Source organism: Homarus americanus, unplaced genomic scaffold, assembly GCF_018991925.1.
Source record: "Homarus americanus isolate GMGI-L3 unplaced genomic scaffold, GMGI_Hamer_2.0 scaffold47967, whole genome shotgun sequence".
Lineage (NCBI taxonomy): Eukaryota > Metazoa > Arthropoda > Malacostraca > Decapoda > Nephropidae > Homarus > Homarus americanus.
In genome coordinates, this window is record NW_024731965.1 from 1,337,021 (window position 1) to 1,360,473 (window position 23,453).

At 41.6% G+C, this 23,453-nt stretch overlaps 1 protein-coding gene across 9 annotated transcripts in view; it reads left to right on the top strand.

Annotated features, from left to right (window-relative positions):
* The window catches only part of LOC121868112 (restin homolog), a 273,799-nt gene that overhangs the window by 61,182 nt on the left and 189,164 nt on the right, over positions 1–23,453 (top strand). For 8 of the 9 annotated variants that reach the window (XM_042368383.1, XM_042368384.1, XM_042368387.1 and 5 more), the window contains one exon: positions 22,430–22,582. In XM_042368383.1, the coding sequence (XP_042224317.1) occupies positions 22,430–22,582 (153 nt within the window). Of the gene's footprint in view, positions 1–1,822; positions 1,863–15,323; positions 15,601–22,429; positions 22,583–23,453 lie in introns of those variants that run through there. The other variant, XM_042368388.1, reaches the window with a different exon arrangement.

Consider the following 23,453-nt stretch of genomic DNA (forward strand, 5'->3'; position numbering starts at 1 on the left):
GGGCGTCATGGAATATTTACAGGATTATAATTTAAATCTGGTGTTTAGCAGTTACACCTTGGACGCTTCCACTTACAGTACACTTTTATCAGAGACATAATAGTGTAACACTTTGAATGACTTAACTGAGATAGTGAAGAAGATAAAAGGATGAGACAGTAACTTAACATCTTGGTCCTGAATAATTCAAGAGTAAAACTACAGGAGTAACTATGATAACAACAGTCACCTCATCATGTTCTTTCATCAACCGGTGTCAACAACAGCGTCATTGTTTTATGCCGTGTTTTCTCACCGGTTGGTCTGCCACAGTCATGTATAATGGCAAAAAAAGAGAATATTTAACCCGTAATGCATAGGTGTTGGAGTTACTAACTTCAGAGTTATGAAAAAATGGCTTTTATAAGATATTTATATTTAAGCGTAATGTTTGAACTCCGAAATGTTTCTAACATTGAGTTTTAAAGTCAGGTGATGCTGGTGGACGAAGCTTGGGTTACAGCCTTAGAATTAACTAGTCTTGGGTTTCACCAGTCAGGGTTAGTTCCGAACGCAGGAATTTTACCTCCGCCCCGGCCATCCCCGCAACATATCCCTCCCCTCACCTGCCTCATCCTCACGCCACAAATAGACCCCATAATCTTTATAAACTAATGATTCACATTAAGTGGTGATGGGTTAAATAATGATGGGTTAAATGTTGATGGGTTAAGTGATGAAAAGGAAAGCAAGGTCATTAATAGAGGTGAGAAGGAAGGGCACCATGCGGGATACTGAGGAGCCGGTGCCTGCCTAATACTTGCCAACAGTGCGTAACAGAGACGTGACCGATCGCCCAAGCGGCTAACGAGCCGATCAGTGGGTTAGAGGATGAAAGTAAAAAGTATAATCGGGTAGTAATCGGGTATGTCGATGGTCCGTCCAGACCCTTGGGTCCGTCAACTCCATATACTGGTGGCTGTCGTTGACACCCTGAATCATTCATACTTCCCTTACAGCCTAAATATCCTCATCGTGTATGCTGTCCACCATCACCAGCAAGTCTCCCCTATCCTCAACGTCCCACCCTCTTGCTGTACCAACCCGACCTTCTCTCTTCATCCTGGCTAGACCCTCACGTCCTCTTTCTTCAAGTCGGAAGTTTATTTACAATTTCCTTTGGTTTTTGCTCCGTGTTTGGCTCGTTTCTATTTATGTCTCCTTCCTCACTTCCTTCCCGTTTCCCGTCTCACATTCCTTGCATTTCTTATATATTTGTAATGAGTTTTCTAGGTTTGCCTCTTCTCATTCACTTCTTGTCGCGTGTTTCCGTATATGAGAGCATTCCTCGCACGTCCAGTGACTCTGATGAAGGTTGATGAGTCGTGTGGGAAGCATGGCAGAGTCGTCCTCCATGACATGTCCTTGCTACGTGCCTCTATTACTGCCAGCTGTCACTACTCCATTCTCTCTACTGTATATCACCAGGTAAAGGTTGAGATTCATTGCACCTTTACCTTTTGTTTGTTACTTTACCAACAATCATAAACAAACAAATGTGGAAAATTAAATGGAACACAGCCGTGTATATAAATAACGTCAGTCAACAGACCAGAGGGAGACCGTTTCCTTATACAGTTTGGTACTCGTATCCTGTAGATAAAATTGACCACAAATAAAGTCAGACAATCACAGATAGAGACAGACAGACAGTCCAGCAATGGGGCTGCGTTGCCACATATAACAATTGTTACACCTATCTGGCGGGGAAGGTGAGGCGTGGCAGGTAAGCACTGCACCACCAGCGTAGTCAGTCTGGTATAGCCTGTGAGTGGGTGAGGAGGTGGCGCGCGTGTTGGGAGTTGTGAACGACGGGCGCAGCTGTACGTCTAAGCTGTCGACCGTGTTTTGAGCAGCGTTTGGTGTTTTTCTCAAACAGTTCCACTCGATTATAGCTGATTTGGAAACCAACTGATAGTTTATAAATTAGAATCGTAATACAACAAATTGTATTTTGTATCCACAAAACAATTTAACCATTAGGCTAAATAACGGGAGATAAGTAATACTGAGGGTGTATCGGGATGAAAATGTTGATCATGAAAATTTATGTGCTCAAGCGGAAGGAAAAAGTGTTGAAATTGTTACGTAAAACGTGATGCCCTCAAGTGACAATTTCGTCATTCAGCTGAGGAGTAAGTGGGGCATCCAAGGTGCTGGTGACAAGTGTACTGTATATGTGTGTGTCCCCAGGCACCCGGACCCCTGCTAATGTGCTCCCACGCCCTCAGCCCCTACCCAAGTTGCTCGTACCTCTCTCTCTCTCTCTCCCAGTACACAAAACCATTACAACAGTCTCCTAAAGGCCAGTTCTTCCTTGTCTCCCTCCGACTTCATGACTGTATCAAAATGGTGATGATGATGATCATGATGATGCGCTGCTGCTGATGATGATGATGATGTGCTGTTGGTGATAATGATGCACCACTGGATCAGGAAAAGGGAGAGCCAAGATGTGTGGTTGCAGCCTGCGCTCCTGCCTCACCACATAAATCAACTCACGCACAGCCATCATCCAGCTCATCATACCTCTCATCATCATCAAAACCCCTCTACCCCCAAAAGTCCTATGGCGACGGACGAGTGGTGACGGGGACAGGCAGAGATGACTGCCGGAGTCTCCAGTCACAACTCTGCACAGATGGTAGTAGGTAGTAGGCAGCTACCAAACAGGGAGGTACTACCGCCTGGGAAGATATTGTAAACATAATCTGTTGTCTAATGGTAGACCCTGCTGCCACATGGCATCACGAAAATTGTGACCAAATCCCAGATTGCTGATCTGACTTTATGCCTCATTTACACACAATTGCAGGGTCTCAATTGTTTCTCTTACTATTGACAACACAACATACGTACATACATTGTTTCTCACTTCTGTTCTTTTTTTCTTTTTTGTATTTCTTTATTATTATTATTATTATTATTATTATTATTATTATTATTATTATTATTATTATTATTATTATTATTGTTATAATTATTATTATTATTTTATTATAAATTTTGTTTTTATTTTATTATAAATTTCATTTACTATGAATAATAATAATTATTATTATTGTTATTACATTTTCGCCCCCCAGGCACCGATGTGAGTCAGTGACCTGTGCCTGGGTGGGCAAATCACCGTAAAAAAAGTAATAATAATAAATAATAAATAGATAAATAAATAAATAAATAAATAAATAAATAAATAAAGATAAGATGGTAGTTTATGCACTGGAATCTAGGCAGCAGTGCAATCCGGTCCTGTCTGTGCGACTGGGCAGCCCTTTCGAGGAGCCACTCTGCTCACCCAACATGGGGAGGGAGCTAGAAAAGGTGCCCTAAACATAGCCTGCCTAAAAACCAACCTGACTGGGCAACCGCATCCAGAAGGTCATCCTTATGCGGTCGAAAACACAATCAAAATCACAGATCCAAGCAAAAACAAACTATACAGCCTATTATGGTCTCTGCATGGAATGTCAGGACCCTTCTGGATAATGACACAATTGAGTGTCCTGAAAGAAGAACCGCCCTTGTGGCAATCGAGCTGGCTAGGTATAACATCGACATAGCAGCCATTAGTGAGTCCCGGCTCCCAGACAAGGGTCAACTCACAGAACGGGGGTCTGGCTATACCTTCTTCTGGAAGGATAAGCCTGCTGTGGAGAGAAACTGCATTTATGGAGCTGGCTTTGCCATCCGCCAATGCATCCTACACAGGCTAACTGAAATACCTATTGGGATCAACGAGCGCCTCATGACGCTCCAAGTCCCACTGAATCACAATCACTCACGTCATGCCTTTATCGTCAGTGCATACGCCCCAACACTGGAGGTAGAGGATGACATCAAGGAGGGCTTTTACGCCGACCTCGACAGAGTGCTAACCTCTATCCCCATAGAAGACAAGGTTGTGCTCCTTGGTGACTTCAATGACATGAGTTGGCAGAGATGCTGACATTTGGCAGGGAACCATTGGGAGAAATGGACAAGGCAGGTGTAATCCCAACGGCCTACTCCTCCTGAGCAAGTGGGCTGCACACAACCTCACTATCACCAATACCCTGTTTAGGCAAGCTGACAAGTTCAAAGGTTCGTGGCAACACCAACGATCCAAACACTGGCATCTCATTGACTACATCATTATCAGAAAAAGAGATCGCCGAGATGTCCTCATCACCCGTGCCATGCGTGGCTCAGACTACTGCGACACTGATCATCGTCTCGTCAGAGCCAAGCTCTCACTTCACGTCGCCCCAAAACGGCGAAGGCAGCGAGCCTCAAGAAGAGGTTTTAACATTAAGCTGCTGGAGGATCCAGCGGTAGCACAAGCTTTCAGAGAACAGTTCGAACATGAGCCGATAAACAACCCAACAATGAACAACTCAAATCCCAGTGCCGAATGGGATATTCTTAACACTGTCATGACAAAAACCTGCAGAGAGACCCTCGGCCAGATCAAAAGAATACACCAAGCCTGGTTTGTTGAAAATGACCCGGCAATCAATGAACTCATCAATGATAAATGTGATACTTTAACTGACTGGCAGAACAGCCCTCAGTCTCGGACTAAACCTGATACCTTCCCCAAGAAGAAAGCTGTGGCCTAGCAGGAACTTCGCAATTTAAAGAATGACTGGTTTAAAAATAACACATGTGAAACACAAAAATTTGCAGATCAGCACAAGATGCACGATTTTCTTAATTCCACCAAAACATTTAATGGGCCAACCACTCAGGGCGTAGCCCCCCTCTGCTCATCCAACGGTAACTCTATAATTAAAGACGATGAAGGCCTCCTTCAGCGCTGGAAAGAGCACTACCATTCACTGCTCAACCGAAACACTGATGTGGATGTCCTGACTTCCCACCAGCTCCCTCAGCATCCAGAGCTGACCCACCTCAGCAATCCTCCATCCCTGGACGAGGTAGCTACTGCCACCAAACAGATGAAAAATAACAAAGCCTCGGGGCCTTATGGAATCCCAGCTGAGGTGTATAAAGCAGGAGGGCCTCTGCTTACCTGCCGTCTCCACTCTCTCCTGGAGTATATAGGGGAAAAGGAGGAAATCCTCCAAGCTCTTAAAGAAGCTTCAATCATCAATATTTATAAGAACACGTGAGACCGGTCAGACTGTGGCAACTACCGCCGGATCTTGCTGCTGTCCGTAGCTGGCAAGAATATTGCTCGAGTCCTCCTAAACAGACTTTTCCCTGAGGCGGAAAACTTCTTCCCAGAATCTCAATATGGCTTCAGACCATCACGTGGCACCACTGACATGATCTTTGCTGCCCGCCAGATACAGGAAAAGTGCAGAGAACAGCCTAGTGACCTGTACTTGGCTTTCATCGATCTACAGTAACCAAGGCCTTCGACTCGATCAACAGGGAAGCCCTCTGGTGGATCCTCAGCCGTTTTGGCTGCCCCCGAAAATTAATCGCCATTATGAGGCAACTCCATGATGGCATGAATGGTAGTGTCCTGCACAATGGCACCCAGTCCGAGGTCTTTCCCATCCAAACGGGGGTTAAACAAGGGTGTGTATCTGCACCAACTCTCTTTTCCATTTTCTTGAGTGCCTTCCTTACTCTTACCAGTGCCAATTTAGACGACGGGGTGGACATAGAGTACCGGATGAAAGGTCTTTTCAACATAAGACGACTCCAGGCAAGAACAAAGGTGTCAGCAACTTCCATTACTGAACTTCAGTATGCAGATGACTTCAATCTTGTGGCTCACACTGAACGTGACCTACAGGAGATCCTGAACACCTACACAGATGCGTATGCACACTTTGGCCTTGAGGTGAATGTACGTAAGACTCAGATTCTCTTTCAACCTGTCCCTGGTTCAGACACACCTCCACCATCCATCCATCTTAACGGTACTACCCTCTCTAATGGTACCCACTTTCGGCATCTCGGCTCCCACCTGTCCACCACTGTAGACATCGATGAAGAGATTCAGCATCGGATCAGATGTGCATCTCAAGCCTTTGGCAGATTCCGAAACCGTGTCTTCAGCTGTAGGGAGCTGAAATTATATACAAAGTTACACGTATATCGAGCAGTGGTCTTCCCCACCCTGCTATATGGCAGCGAGACATGGGTCACATACAGGAGGCACATCAAGGCACTTAAAAACTTTCACCAGCGTAGTCTACGTTCCATCCTCCGAGTTCGCTGGGAAGACAAGAGAACAAATGCCAGTATTCCTGCTGACACCAACTGTAGGAGCATCGAGGCTACCATTATCCATGAACAACTATGCTGGACTGACCATAATACCCGCATGGATGACAGTATACTGCCAAAGCAGCTACTTTACAGGCACCTAACGAACATTAAACGTAGCGCTGGTGGGCAACTGAAAAGATATAAGGATAGTTTTAAGACAAACCGGAAAAGGTGCAAAATCGACCCCCTTCCCTGGGAGACGATTACTCCACACCGTAACGCTTGGTGAAGCACCACACGAGAAGGTGTCAATACTTTCGAGTTAGCCCGACTTCAAATCGAGGCAGACAAACGCCAACGCCGGAAAGACGCTGTCGCCGCCCCTCCCGCACTAGATGTAGCCCTCCACATGTGCAACGAATGTGAACAACTCTGCCGGTCCCGTATCGGCCTCTTTAGTCACCTCAGAACTCACCAACCTAGATGACATCCCATAACTCATATCATTGTATCAAAGCTGGATGATCGTCATACTCTGTTCGGACTGACAGCAAATTAATATAGTAATAATGATGGTGTGTTGTTGGTGATAATGATGGTGTGTTGTTGGTGATAATGATGGTGTGTTGTTGGTGATAATGATGGTGTGTTGTTGGTGATAATGATGGTGTGTTGTTGGTGAAGGTAATGGTGTGTTGTTGGTGATAATGATGGTGTGTTGTTGGTGATAATGATGGTGTGTTGTTGGTGATAATGATGGTGTGTTGGTGATAATGATGGTGTGTTGTTGGTGATAATGATGGTGTGTTGTTGGTGATAATGATGGTGTGTTGTTGGTGATAATGATGGTGTGTTATGGTGATAATGATGGTGTAAGCTGGTGATACCGTGTGATGGTGTGTTGTTGGTGGATACCGATGGTGTGTTGGTGATAATGATGGTGTGTTGTTGGTGATAATGATGGTGTGTTGTTGGTGATAATGATGGTGTGTTATGATAATGATGGTGTGTTGTTGGTGATAATGATGGTGTGTTGTTGGTGATAATGATGGTGTGTTGTTGGTGATAATGATGGTGTGTTGGTGATAATGATGGTGTGTTGTTGGTGATAATGATGGTGTGTTGTTGGTGATAATGGGATGGTAAGTTGGTGATAATGATGGTGTGTTGTTGGTGATAATGATGTGTTGTTGGTGATAATGATGGTGTGTTGTTGGTGATAATGATTGGTTGGATAATGATGGTGTGTTGTTGGTGATAATGATGGTGTGTTGTTGGTGATAATGATGGTGTGTTGGTGATAATGATGGTGTGTTGTTGGTGATAATGATGGTGTGTTGTTGGTGATAATGATGGTGTGTTGTTGGTGATAATGATGGTGTGTTGTTGGTGATAATGATGGTGTGTTGTTGGTGATAATGATGGTGTGTTGTTGGTGATAATGATGGTGTGTTGTTGGTGATAATGATGGTGTGTTGTTGGTGAAAGTAATGGTGGTGCTGTTGGTGATGATGGTGAAGTTAATGGGTGGTGCTGATGGTGAAGGTAATGGTAGTGCTGTTGGTGATGATGGTGAAGGTAATGGTGGTGCTGTTGGTGATAATGATGGTGAAGGTAATGGTGGTACTGTTGGTGATGATGGTGAAGGTAATGGTAGTGCTGTTGGTGATGATGGTGAAGGTAATGGTGGTGCTGTTGGTGATGATGATGGTGAAGGTAATGGTGGTGCTGATGGTGAAGGTAATGGTGGTGCTGTTGGTGATGATGGTGAAGGTAATGGTGGTACTGTGGTGATGATGGTGAAGGTAATGGTGGCGCTGTTGATGATGGTGAAGGTAATGGTGGTGTTGTTGGTGATAATGATGGTGAAGGTAATGGTGGCGTGCTGTTGATGATGGTGAAGGTAATGGTGGTGTTGTTGGTGATAATGATGGTGAAGGTAATGGTGGCGTGCTGTTGGTGATAATGATGGTGAAGGTAATGGTGGTGATGTGATAATGATGGTGAAGGTAATGGTGGTGCTGTTGGTGAAGGTAATGGTGGTGCTGTTGGTGATAATGATGGTGAAGGTAATGGTGGTACTGTTGGTGATAATGATGGTGAAGGTAATGGTGGTGATGTTGGTGATGATGGTGAAGGTAATGATGGTGATGTTGGTGATAATGATGGTGAAGGTAATGGTGGTGTGGTGGTGATAATGATGGTGAAGGTAATGGTGGTGCTGATGGTGAAGGTAATGGTGGTGCTGTTGGTGATGATGGTGAAGGTAATGGTGGTGCTGTTGGTGATGATGATGGTGAAGTTAATGGTGGTGATGGTAGCGGTGAGGGACTCAGTAAGCAAGGCCGGAGGCAGCGACGTAAGCCCCTGTCGGAAATCTACTTAGAGGGAACCTGTGAGTGTGGGGCAGGTGTAGTAGGACAGATGTGTGCATGTGGGTATGTTTCAAGGCAGGTGTGTGTGTGTGTGATGCAGTGCGAAGTGTGTGTGCGTGTGATATAGTGCGGTGTGTGTGTGTGTGATGTAGTGCGAAGTGTGTGTGTGTGTGTGTGTGATGTAGTGCGAAGTGTGTGTGCGTGTGATATAGTGCTGTGTGTGTGTGTGTGTGTGGTGCATTGCAGTAAGACAGGTGTGGGAGGGGTGCTTACGGTGAAGACTTGGCGTGTTTGCTGGATCAATTTGTGTGGCGTCTCACTGTCAGCTGGTCGCACTCTCACCCCCTTCACTGGATTAAATTCTTGTACTTCTGTTTTATATTCTAGTCACTCATGCGTTCCAGTTTAGTTGTATTATATTTATTACAACATGACAATCACGGTCTACCTCGAAAAAGTGGAAAAGGAATGTCGCCAATTTTGCAGAGACTAGAGAGCACCATATAGAGACGCGGAAGTAAGCAGGTTTCCGTGTGAGCGTCCTCCAGTGCGACCAGGCAGTGTAGGCAGGCGCGCTCCACTGCCAGCACGTGACTGTGGGAACTAGTAGTGTAATATAGGGCGGACAGCAGCAAGCAGGTCGTGGCACTCCACCACTACTGCCACATCCCCGATGGCCACCACTGCCCGCCTCCACTGATCATACCTTCTCTGTGTTATCTAACCAGTCTCCTTGTCGGACGTTTATCACCCGCCTGACCGTATAAGGCTTTGATGTCATGAAACCATTAATTGTGAAGGTTATTGACATTAATCACGGAGAGTTCTTGTTACTACACCAGATGAGAAAGATGACTGTGGTATGTAGTGGACTGCTGACCCAGTACTTTCCCTGAACCTTTCCTCACCATTATTACATTGGTGTTTATTGAAGAGAAATATAGGAACTTAGAATAAGGATTGAATATTAGTGTAAATATGTTGACGTTAACAGTAACAGGGGCATAACGACCATACTGTGCAAAAAAAATCACAAGTTTACAACTGACGCAGCAAGAGACAAAAAACGCGTAATAGCTGTAAATATTCAGATAACCTCTGAAACTTAATAATCTAGGTCATATTCATAATATTTACAGAGCGAAACAAGTAAACTATACAGACAGTGAGACAGAGAAGTCGCAGTGCTACAGTCAGTATGCAGTAAAAGTGCACAACAGTGGTGGTAACTGTTAATGTGTGGTTGTGGTGCGTCGTGGTGCATATTATGGCGAACGGTCACTCAGGAACCACACACTGTCACTTAGCCTTGATTTCACCCTTCAGCATTGGTGAACCCAGCCATAAACTGGTGTGAGAGGAAGCCGTGTGGGGGTTTCATGGACTATATCAACATTAAGTATAAGAGGGTATCAACATGTCTACGAGTTTCACACTCGATAATTAAGGTAGACGACCACTGGTGGAGAGTGGCAGGGCACAACTTCGCTTCGTATCTGCACTCTACAGTACACTTTTATCACTGTTTCATGATTCTTGCTGACAAGTATTATAAAACATGAGTTACAAAGTACTTCTTCAACATGCAATCATTATATTAGTTTACTGGCAGACAAAATAAAGTGTGACTCTAATACAAGAAAATGAAGTAAATTTCAATAATAAATACGTAATGTTTCCTTCAGTAAGAAAAGAAAATGCACGAAGTACACAGCACACAGGTGATTGGATAATGTACAGTGTGGAGCAGGATGAATGGTGTGAGGCAAGAGAGGCCAGCAGGGAGGGAAGGGGTTACTTCCCTCGGTATATCAGCACCGCACAGCCTTATCTATACAAGGTTTTTTTTTACGCTCCACATACCATGGGGAGCAGTAAGACAATAAATAGTATGTGGTGAGGCGGATTGTTGACGGAACATCTCACCACCCCTAGCTTCTGGGGGGGGAGGGGGTCAGGGGTCTTTATACTACTCGTTATTTCTTTAGGGGGATGAAGCTGTTATGTGGAGGAGTCCAGTTTTACCATTCATAGCCTATAGTAGACACTATTCACCAGCGTTGCCGTCCAATGGTGGATTATGTAAAGGTTGTAGTTGCATTCAAGCAAGAATTCTGAGATTATAGTAAGAAATGTAAACTCTTGGAACAATATGCCAGTGTATGTTGAACTTGTGAGCTCTTTCAAGACTGACAAGACTTGATCAACACTGACACAGGTAGATACATTCTGGAGCCAGTACATCTCCAGTACTAACTAACATTGCGTAACAGAGACGTGACCGAACGCGCAAGCGGCTGACGAGCCAATCAGTGGTGAGGAGAATAAAAATAAAGTAATGGAGGATAGCTCACTCAATATTAAATTTTTGATCCTCCGCTACGGTCGTGTCGCAAAGCCCATTGCACCTGACAGTATTTGCTATTGTGCAATAACAGCAGATTATTCAGTAAAAACAGTTAAATATAGTCAGTAGGTTATCGACATCCAACTTTAGATATCGAGGGATAATTTCACAAAGCAACATGTTTTTAATACAGTATACATTTCCTGCTTATTCCCCCCAAAAAATTGGTTTTGGGAGAATTGATTTTTCAAAATATACATTGTTTTTATTATGTTCGGTTAAGATTATATTATATTTTTACAATCGATAGGAAAATTTACATTCAAAATTATATTTTTTACACAGTACATGAAACCAAAAAAAACCCACCATTTAATATGAACAAAAATATCGCAGACCATTTACCAGTGTAATTTATTGTAGATTTTTTAACACTGCCATTTTAGTAGTGATGCAAAGAACATCGTGGTATTTACAAGCTGGTAACAGTTGACAGTGAAACCACTTTTTCACATCTTATATTGTGCTCGCTAGTTTATTGATGACCAACTTTCTTTAAAGTACAGTACAGTTTCAGAGCTACGCAACTACCAATGTATTGCTAGAAATTTAAGACTTAGTTTTAAAATTAGGCTCCTACAGTGGAACATTTTTGAAAATCAGGCTACATTATTCCAAGTTGGAATAATAGTAATAATAATATTTATTCAGTGAAATTGTCACGCATATAACTATGCAGGTACTGTATAGGTACAGTATACAGCTCATCATTAATATAGAGCCCTTTGTTTAGGCAAAAGAAATATCAATTGGTTGTATTTTACTGATTCTTAACTGTTGGGTTTATCGCGAAACGACACAAAATTGCCAAGGCAAAGGTAAAGTTAGGTTAGGTAAAGATAGGTTAGGTATAGATAGGTTAGGTAAAGTTAGATAAAATAGGTAAAGATAGAGGCGATAAAGTCAGGTTAGGTAAAGATAGGTTAGGTAAAGTTAGATAAAATAGGTAAAGATAGAGGAGATAAAGTCAGGTTAGGTAAAGATAGGTTAGGTAAAGATAGGTTAGGTAAAGTTAGATAAAATAGGTAAAGATAGGAGGTAAAGTCAGGTTAGGTTAAGTTAGGTTAGGCACATATGATTATAAATAGGAACTGAGAGACAGTGATAGGCAGGTAAACGGACAAACAGAAGGGTAGGGGGTGACGGCAGAGAGAGAGAGAGAGTGGAAGGCTAGTAAAGGGATAAAGGAGAAGGGGGTCGGAATAGCAGAGAGAGAGAGAGAGAGAGAAATGTGTGACCTACAGAAACAAAATTAGGAATGTGAAAGTTGAAGAAGGAATGAGTGGTGGACGTCCTGGTATTCGAGAACACCTGCAACTCATACTTGACAAAAAAAAAATTTCCACGGTTCACCGAGTCTTGGTGAGGAGTGCAATGGTGGATAATTCCCTATATCAGACGACCTCTAGCTTAGATCCGGTGTCTTTATTTTTTACGCTCTCGCTGTTTTTTTATAGAAAACCCAATAAAGATTTTTACCTTAAGTTAAAAAAGCTAATTCTCCCTCTCTAATTTTTCTTTGTGTGTGTGGGGGGGAGGGAAGGGAGACTAACCAAGTTTTGGTGGTAAGGCACACACATCTTACCAATATATAATGGGTTCAAATCCTGACCCCATGACACTCGTGAGACCCTCCCAAACATCGCAGGTTTCCTCTGAATACTCCGATTTCCTCCAATATTAACTCTTGGTCACTGAAGTTCGTAACAATCAAAATACCAACCACCCAATACAAAATAAACATCCAAGGCCACGGAAAAACATAAGGCCCCAGACTATATCTTTCTTGGTACTGTACACGAACACCATTTACAGTGTTATGACCCTCCTCCATCACCACTTACCCAGCTCCACAGAAGCAGTATATATCTCACAAGTGTTGTCGAATTACCACTGGCTGTCCCGCTAGTCTCCGGTAATTTTCAGACGATCGGTATCAGTTTACTGTACACGAACACAGTCATTTACAGTGTTATGACATCCTCCTCCATCACCACTTACCCAGCTCCACAGAAGCAGTATATATCTCACAAGTGTTGTCGAATTACCACTGGCTGTCGTCCGCTAGTCTCCGGTAATTTTCAGACGATCGGTACAGTTTACAGTCACAACAGTCAGGTAGATTTCCACAGGTCACAGAAATACACATGAACACTGTATTCTTCTTTAATAAACAGTAATTCTTCACAACACATCTTAACCCCAAACTAAGATTTTTATAGTCAGTGTTACGACCCTTGGCCTCATAGGGTGTAACAAATTCAAATTTCTCTTTGTACTATGGGTCCAGGAATAGACCCCACCAAATTCATCACCTCATTACTATGGGGTATATTGAAATTCATGAAGTAACACTAAAACAACAATAATACGACAAGATGTTTGGAAGTGGCTGAGTACGACTGAAGGTCCAACATTATCACACAATATCAATCAACACAAATCACAATAGTCAAATACCAACTCCCAAAACATAAGAGAGAGAGAGAGTATATTACTTAACTTTAAGACATCTGTTCCTAGACTGACTACCAGTTGGTCACCGACGTCACCTTTTACCGCCAAATACTGACGTAACATATCCTGATTGGCTAAAACATAAAACTATATTTAAATTACCCTACTGACATTAATTCCACATATTTTATAACCTATGTACAAACCTAATGTAATAAAACAATACAATAAAACATAATACAATGTAATAAACAAAGTTAATACTTAAATAAGGGCTCAGAGGGTGTGGGCGAGTAGTGAGCGAAGCTGCCCGAGACACCCACACACCATCAGAAACAACGAATTTTGTACAAAGAACAGAAACTAACAGCGGACACTCGTAACATCAGCACGCTACCAGTGTACAATTCCTTAGTCGTCTCACTTTAAATTAATCACAGCAATTTCACAATACTTGCACAACAATTGTCTTCAGTTGTTCTGCTAGGCTTAATCTCTACACTTTTAACAGGAGCGAGTGACCAACTGCCCCTAGGTCAAGGTAGGTAGATAACCTACCTTGCCCTCGGTAGCCTGCGCCCGCGTATACACCTCGTCAGACGCTTCTCGAACATCCAAGATTTTTACTTTAGTGATAAAAATATTCACTCGTAAAAGCAGAGTAGTGTACCGCTCTTCATGAGCGGATCCAGGAATATCAAAATAAGTTGTGGGTGGGTGAACATGGCTAGCAAAGCGATCCCTCCCTTTTGGTGGGGTGGGGGGGCGCTGTAAGCCCCCAGATTTTTTTTTAAATCTGACCAATATCATGAGCATTTTCAGGCCGTTTTGAAGCCATGTACACTTGATATTAAGAGATATTCTGAGGTCAATATTAATTACTTTTTAGCATTAAAAAACGCCTGAGTACAATATGCATTAAAGAAAAAGTGTAGGAATTTGCTAATGAAAAGTGGGGTTCGGATCCCCAGGACCTCCCCTGGATCCGCCCCTGTCGTGGTGTCCATAATTGTGACACTATTAGCCAAGAGTGAACCATCTGCTTCTTTATGTCAAGAGGAAATGCCCAACTTTCAGTGGAATCCACGCGTTAGCGGCCTTGCTGACATCGATGTTCATAAAAGGACTGGATGCATGTAACAAGTAGAGTTTCTTATGCGGCCTGACAATGATTGCAATGCTTATTGTTATCTGATTGCTTACTGGCTTACTTTCAAAGATAAATTAATTCAAATTTGAATTTGTTACTTTACAAAACATAGTTTAAGAAAAATAACCCTATATAATAATAATACAATTTCCTTGAAGTCAACATATGGAATTCCAGTTGCAAAGAATCAAATTTTAAAATCTCATTGTGAATTCGGACGTAAGCATGTTGTAGTTTTTGTCAAGTAACGTTTTCCCCGTAACCTGTCATGAGTCAGCCAGTGTGTGACTACGAGAAAGAATGTGACTCATCCACGACCACTGGAGCCACTTAACAGGGGCCTGCTAAAACTGCTAGCCCAACAAGGTGCCGAAAATGATAAATATGTGTAATATTTATGTGATTGGAAAATCGTGTTTCACATGAGTGTTTGTATGTGATTACATAAAAAAATCATAGAATGATACCATCTAATATATGTATCAATGAAGAAAAAGAAACCAGTTACTTCACATAGTCAAGAAGGTAAAATCGTCGGAAATAGAACAGAGTGGCAGTAGTGACGTAGTTGCTCAGCTGGTGTGGCGGGTGACGTCGTTGTCCCCGTGTTTATATGTGCCCCCTTGGGTAAATAATTGTGTCATTGGGGTTTCCTTTCTTTTCTTTGTTTGTTAATCTCATGACGTCCATAACTCCGTCCATGTACAATAATGGGAATGATGTGTAGATCCAGTGGGAAGATGTGAAGTGTGTGTGTCGTCTGCGATCATGTCCAGTACTGCAATGTGGACCTGAGGAAACTTGAACTGTGAAATACCACAAGAAACTACGTTGTTGACATTCTTATGAGATATAAGTGTTCATCTTCATAATAAAGAGGACAGTGTAAACAGCACAGTACAGTACAATGGGGAGCCTGAAGCGGCCTGTAGGTGCTGCTGGAGGAGGCCGCACCACGTCCCTGCCAGGGCCCAGGGCGCCCACCATCAAGAGGTTTGCTACAGGTGATTATACACACATGTCTTGTTCACATAAATGTTTCAGTGATTGTCAAGATCAGTATCACAGTCATGGTGGCTGCGATATCTTTTTTTTTTAAGCAAACGAATCATACTTAACCTTACTAGCTTAAAGTGTTAGATTAGGCTAAATGGTTTGTTAATTTAGATTTTTTCAAATATTTTGCATGATTCTCACCAATACTTAGATTTGGAAAATCAAAGTTGTAACTCACAGTATGTGATATAGCTCAGTGATTAGAACATTTGGTTATTATTGACGACATACCCGTTGTAGTGTACTATTATTTGTTGTGATGGATCACTTAATGTTGACGAGATTCCTGCAACCATGTTTGTTATGTTGATGTTTGGGTATTATTTTACTTTAGGACATAGAGCACCCGAAAGTTATAAACATTTAGTTCTCCCTATTCTGAGCATTTTGAACCCCATATATACCAGGCGGAAATGGATAATAGCGACACAATTTAATTTAATTGATTTTACGTAGTTTTCAGTCTTTGTGAGATGTTATCGGCGCATCATGCATGCGCAATATTGACTGACGTCATCCAGTCGTGACCGATGATGCATCGATATCATCACGCAAATTTTTTTCGACCAATCACATTTGATTTTTTTCAAAGGAAGCAGCCTGGGTACGCTTTTAATTTCATAGACCAGTCTCACAATGGCTGTGGTGGAGGTTGGTTGTCATTTGTGCTCCTACGATTATTTTAAGTTTATTGTTGAGTTTTACGAGAAAGACGATGGTGAATTTATAGTTTTACACCGTTCTTTCTTTCACTGTTATTAATATATGTTTTGTAATGTTTAGACAATTCTAAGAAAATTTTATTCTATGATATTTCCACCAGAAATTAAGGATAAGCGAGGTATTCATTTTTCAATATTATTAGATTTGGTCAGTCACAAGTGTCGCCACGATTTGTTTACATCTCGCGGAAAAGGTCTGACACCCCCTCATGCAGTTCTCCTTACCTCTGTATTCACTTACGAGTCTACAGCACATGTGCAGGGGGTGGTGTGAGAGTTTCTTATTGGCTATAGCGATGGGAGACTTATTATTGGGAAAAAGTTTTTTGTCTTAGCCAATGAACAATGTGTGGTTGCGTCAGGAGCGGAGATTTTAATTTTCGGTACCAGACATGGCTGAACAGGTGGAAGAGATGTGCCGACATTGTGATGGAGATTATTTTATGCCAATTGCTGAGTTTCATCAGAAAAATGGTGATGCAATTTTTTTTTTTTTTTTTTTAGAAAACACGTGTTTGTCCAAAGTGTAATAATCAGTGTACACTGCGTGAAGAACAACACATTTGGAGGTGTCAACAGTTTTCCTCAGCCGAACAGTAAGAAACGGAAGAGGTGCAACTTTGGTTAGGTTAGGTTTGGTTTGGTTTGGTTGGTTGGTATTTTATTTATGTGATTTATTCGAGAAAAAATCCAACTTTTTCCGTTATGATTCTTGGGTGGGGGGGGGGGTTAATCTAAAAACTAGGGATTTCCGGAGGAAATGAATATCAAATTCGTTTGAAACTCATCAGATACCATAGGAAAAACCTATTTTTATTTTCAAAATAAAGACTGATGCATTATTATAAAATGACCAAGATGATCATTCTATTCAATTCTTATGTATCCCTGGACCTTCCACTTCTAACTCAGGTATTGTACTTTCGGACATGGGGCGCCCCAAAGTTTTAAACAACTGAAACATTTAGGTTAGTTTCAGCAAGGCCTACCGGGGGTCCAGGGGCGAAGCCCCCTGCTAGGTGTGAGGTTAGGTTTTCTTAGGTAAGATGACTTGTTTTCGTTTTCTCCCCTACCCAAACACCCTGATTTTCCAGGCTCTCCCCCATTATTGTTGGGGGGGGGGGGGGCAAAAACGAGCAATTTCCTTCCAAAATGAAGGTTAGATTCGTTTGAAACACACCAAAATACTCAGGAAAACCTATTGGTCAACCCTTAGGGACTCTCGTCTCAAAGTAAAAATTTACCGATGTTTCTTTTCGACAAATTTTCATTGGTGAGTTTTGATGTGATATTCATTTCTTGGGCAAATGCTCTGTTTGGTAGATAATTAGACCCCTGGGCTTGCATTAGTGGCCCTACCTTGGGTAAATATTCAGTACCTGTAGTTGACAGCACCTAAATGACTTTTGAAAGTGGGTTTTTATAGTGTAAATCATTGTTTTAAATACAATTATGACCTTTATTGCCATTGGAAATGAGCCGTTGCTGAGATATTGAAAAAAGCGTGAGGTCAAAAAATGTAAAGCCCTCAAAAAACCTAGCTTAACCTAACCCCACCCCCAGTGTGTAAGAGACTTACCGGAAGTCAGAGATACAGGAGGATAAAGTGGTGCAACTTGAACGAGGAAATGGTGCAGTATGGTGTCCTCGTCTAAGTGATGTTCTTGGAACATATACCGAGCAAAATATTGCCGGTAATGTTCTTTTTTGTTCCCTGCATGAAGAACCCAACTTTTAATGTCTTTCTACAGACGTTCAATATTTTGTGTATGCACACCAGTAGATGATCCATAAAAATCTCATTGCGAATAACAGTTTTGTGAATACAGTACTATAACCAAATTTATTTAGGGTATTGTAAGCTCTCCAAAGGTCAGTATGGGCAATAGTGCTGTACCCGGTTTCACATAACGCTGAATAAGTGGTATGAGGATCTCAGCCCTGCGGTCAGACACTGGTACAATGAATTTTCATTTTGACACTTTCTATTCCCGCCAACACCCACACTCCTGTTGCTTCACATCCACGATTATATTTTGATTTTCCAAATTTACTTTCATCCACTTCCACAGCAATACCAGGCTTGCCAATTGGCTCCTGGTTATCTAGCCAATGTTTGCATACCTCGGAACAAAAATTTTCCAGTCCACAAAACTTGCTGATGATATTCCCAAATTTCCTGTGATATACTACCGAGAAAGGTGTTTCCTAACGAACATGTTGCTAAACAATAAATTTTTCCAGGCTGGCATATGCAGTTTGTCCAACCAAGTGCCCTTAAATGTAGACTCAGAAAATCCACACTGACCAGATCTCTTACTATTCAAGAATATCCGGCTCTTACTACAGTATCATGCATGGGGATCTGCAGGGTACTGATATTGAATTACTTCTTGGATGCTTTATAGATAAAGCAAGAACACCATGAGCCCTAAAAATGTCAATGGCTGCTGTTTCATTGTCCAAAACTCTCTGAATAACACGCCAGTCAGCCAATGTATAACCTTCACACACAGACACCCTCTTCCAACTGCCCATGAATTGAGACTTGCAAAGATTGGTGCACAAATAATGTCACATTGGCATTCATGCTGATTGGCACACACAACTAGGACGTCGCATAAACACTCACACTGATTGGCCAAATATTATAAAATAAAAGTTAAAATAACTCGGAAACTATTAATTTCCAACGGAAACATTATACAATAAATTAGTTAATTTTTTTTTTCTGTCTCCTCATATATGACTCAATATTCAGTTAGATGTTGGCAACTACTAAATATTAACCCTACTAAGTCTTCCACAGCAATAAATTGGTAAGGCGCCCTGATCGATGCTCAATGAGCATTTTTGATCCGCTTTGTCCGGGTGGCTGCTCTCGTGTGCACAAAAAATGCAAAATTACACCATATCATAGTACCTGTATGATCTTTCTGTTTAATATGTCGGGGGCATGGCTCGGAAGTTAGGTTAGCTCAGTTTGGATATGATATTCATGTCTTGGGAAAATGCTTTGTTTGGTAGATAATTAGGCCCCTGGGTTCATGCTAGTGACACTACTTAATGTTTCGCGGCAATCAAACTTATTTTTATTATTATTTATTTGTTTTTTACAGGGATTACCCCACCCAGGCACAGGACACTGACCCACATCTGGGCCTGGGGGAGGGGCGAAAGTGGTAATAATAATAATAATAATAATAATTTAAAAGATTCATAATAAATTTGATAAAAAATTCAAAATTCAAAATTATTATAATAAAATTATAATAAAAATAATAAAGAACTAAAAATAAAAAAAAAGATCAAGAGTGAGAAATGATATCAGTATAGTCTCCATTTACGCTGTCTCCATTTACGTGGAGGTCCGCGTAAAACGAGGAACGCGTACACGAAATAACAACATATGGGATTAATTGAAATAGAGACTGGGCCGACCCCCAAACTCCACTTTTTCCGACACAATATGTACCTTGTAGTAAAAGTAACATCAAAATTTTATGATGGTATTGACACACACACATAATATCTAAATAAAAAACTACACTACTGTACAAATATAAAGGTGTTTAACACTTACGTTAGTAGAAGAGATGGGTCGGCACACGGGGATGGCGGCTGGTGCCGAGGCAGAGGGCAGATTAGTGGCCCTCCGGTGAATCACTAACACTATTCACAGAGGTTTGCAGAGCCTCCCTGACAAACCCCTCAAAGTGCATATCGTCACTGTCACTATCACTGACTTGGGCTGGCTGTGGTTGTGGTGGGTTGCAGGCGAAGAAGTCCGTAATACTACGTTGACGACTAGCATTGATGTTGTTGTGATACATCTGGACATACGGCTCCATAATTTTCGACAGAAGGTTATTAGACACTTCATACCGATGCTTGACTGTGTCTTTGTCAAGGATGAGCTTGATTTTCTCCCCAACTCGATGACCTCCTTCACATAACCATGGCTTGGTCCGGGTAGTTCAAGGTTTCTCCGGGGCGGTGGGGGTCCAGCGGAAGCCATTGTGAAGTGAATAGCGGGCACAAGAGAGAACTGTATACGCGGAGACTGAGAACAATGAGACTGGCCCGGCTAGGTCAGCGACTTCTTCCCTCTGGTGGCAGGGCACGTCATGTTACATTAGACCAATCACAGCTAGCGGCGGAGGGAGGTAAGGATGTGTGGCCCAATCACAGTCTGATACGTCATATGACGTCAGCGATAACATAAGAGCGACCTAATGCGCACCCTCCCTGCGCCACTTCCCGCATAAATGATGGAATGAACCGCGTAACTTAAAATTGTCATTCTGGCAAGGTGCCGCATAAATGACCAAACGCGTAAACAAAATCCACGTAAATCGAGACTATACTGTATTACCCAAATCTTTACTGATAAGGTTATAGCCCAGATCATGTGCGTGCCTTGCCCTAACTACCTACTGTAGGATGTACGTACTGTACCATCATAGAACATGCGGAAATAATTTACACAGTTGCATGTTATTATGAGCTAATCAAGGAAAAAAGTCTTGAGAAGAAAACTTGTTTCTTGCCTCTTGAAGATCAGTAAAAGTTTGTACTGTATTACAATTATCCTACAGTAGTTTTTCTGTGTTATTTCTTTTGAGGAAATCCAGTGCGACGTTGTCATTGTTGTCATGTTTAAGTTAGATTGTTGATAAGCTCGCCAGCCAAGAAGCGATCTAAACATTGAGCAAACTGCCTAGTGAACATTCCCATATGAACTGTTAACTACTAACAAAATAACAACCTCCCTAACCTAACCTAACCTAAAATGATGCTCTTCCATCCTAGCATAGGTATGTTAGGTTAGGCAAGGGTAAATATTCTGTAGTGACCTTTCACGGAAATTTTTTTTTAAAATATAATTATACAGTAGAATATAATGTTTTTCACTGTTTCACACGAATACGACTTTCATATCCGGCAGAAAGGAGTTCAGTACCCGGTACTTTTGGAGATGTGACCCCACATACCCCAATTACCAACATTGTGGGGTACAGTACAGTAATCCCATGTTTTTCGCTGTTTTTTTTTTTAGCGGTTTTGACCATTCGCGTTTTTTTAATTTCATATATAAAATATCATTTAAAAACCAAAAAATTAAATTTCGCGCCATTTTCGATATTCCCCTGTGAGGTGCGGTTTTAGTGCGGGTTGTCACCACATTGGGTAAGTTGACCAAGCTTCTCACCACACGGCATCTCCAGCACCAGACTGTCTTGTATATAATATATTTTATATAAGAAAACCACCACCTAGAGTTTCCATCCATCCATCCTGAGTGCGAGACAACATAATATCACGTAACCCTACATGGTAAACAGACGCCACCCTTTCCTGCCTTAGACACCCGCTGCTCCGAGAAGCCTCAGTCCACACGTGCCTACCGTACTGTGAACGCTACTGTGACTGCGTGAGGGCTGGCAGACGCCGGGACAGCAGGGAGAGGCTGACAATGCGGGTGTTGCCGACCTCATCTAAATATAATTTTTTTTTTTATTAACTTGTAAATAAAATTGTTTGGTATATAACTGTGTTTACGTTTTTCCAATATTATACGACAATATGATTAGTTTCAAATAATGATGCTAGTAAATGCTGGTACAGTGCTTCAGTGATCAGTGTGACCACTGGGCCGTGAGTGGAGAGCATGGTGTGGTTAAGTGCATGACCTACCTGAGCTGTTTGGTAGCCACAGGTGCAGTGATTCCTAAAAGAGTATTCGCGGTTTTAGCTTTTTGCGGGGGTTTCAGGAATGCAATTCCCGCGAAAAACACGGGATTACTGTATATACCTTGTGTACAGGGTCCCCTTTGTGCTGAATAAAATTGTCTGGCATTAGCTAAATAATATACTGTACGGTATTAAGATTGGTGTTCCCGTATTGAAGGGATTAAACAATTAAACATTAAGGTAATGTATTCAATATAATTGACCCATACGCTTTTTATGGCTAGCTATAACAATGATGGCTACTATACCGTAGCTACAGGTAAATGTAATTAAACATAAATTCTTTGTTATTTCATTCCAGACGCCTCTATTGTGTTGACCGAGGATACTGACAGTTTCATCATCGGAGACAGAGTATGGGTGGGTGGCAGCAAGGGCGGCGTCATCTCTTACATTGGAGAGACACAGTTTGCACCAGGAGAGTGGGCTGGTGTTACTCTTGATGATCCTATCGGTGAGTTTAATTTGTAGTTTGATTTTTTATATTTTTGGTTCAGTGGAAATTATTTTCCATGTATCACTTATTCAGTGTAGGATAACTTTTAAGTTTTCCAAAATATCTAATAGATGAGGTGTCTTAGAAGTAAACACACTATAGTGCGTTTTTTCAGCTGAGAAAAAATGCCCCGCCCCCTCCTCAAGAGTTACAGCTGATTGGGTGTTGCAAACCTGTCCTATTTTTCCTGAGTAATGATGTACCTTGTATTTCTAAATGAGTTTACCTGTATTCATAATCGTTGGGATGACTGTTTCCTAAATTATATAAAGATACAGTACATACCTTCTTTATTTAAAACAGGAGCACGTGTGAAGTTTATCAGAAGTATTATACGTGAATTAACTGATAAACTCGGGTAGCAAATTCACGCTTTCAGAGGATGCATTTATTATATACTTATTTTTACCTACAATAAGACATACTAAGACAAATTACATACCGGTATCAGTAATAGTACATTGTGCAAAAACAACATTTTAAAAGATCAGAATGACATTGAAATATTACACGACCGTTAGCAGAGGCAGTAAAAATATGAAGTAGTTCGCAGTCATATTTCCTGCCCCTGTTGACGGCAGTGTAATATTTCAATGTGATTCTGATGTTTTAAAATGTTTTTGCATAATGTAGTATTACTGATATGCAATTTGTCTTGGTATGTCTTATTGTGGGTAAAAATAAGTACAGTATATATTAAATGCATCCTCTGAAAGCGTGAATTTGCTACCTAAGTTTATCAGTTAATTCACGTATAATACTTCTGATAAACTCCTACATGCTCCTGTTTGAAATAAAGAAGGTATGTATCTTTATATAATTTAGTTAA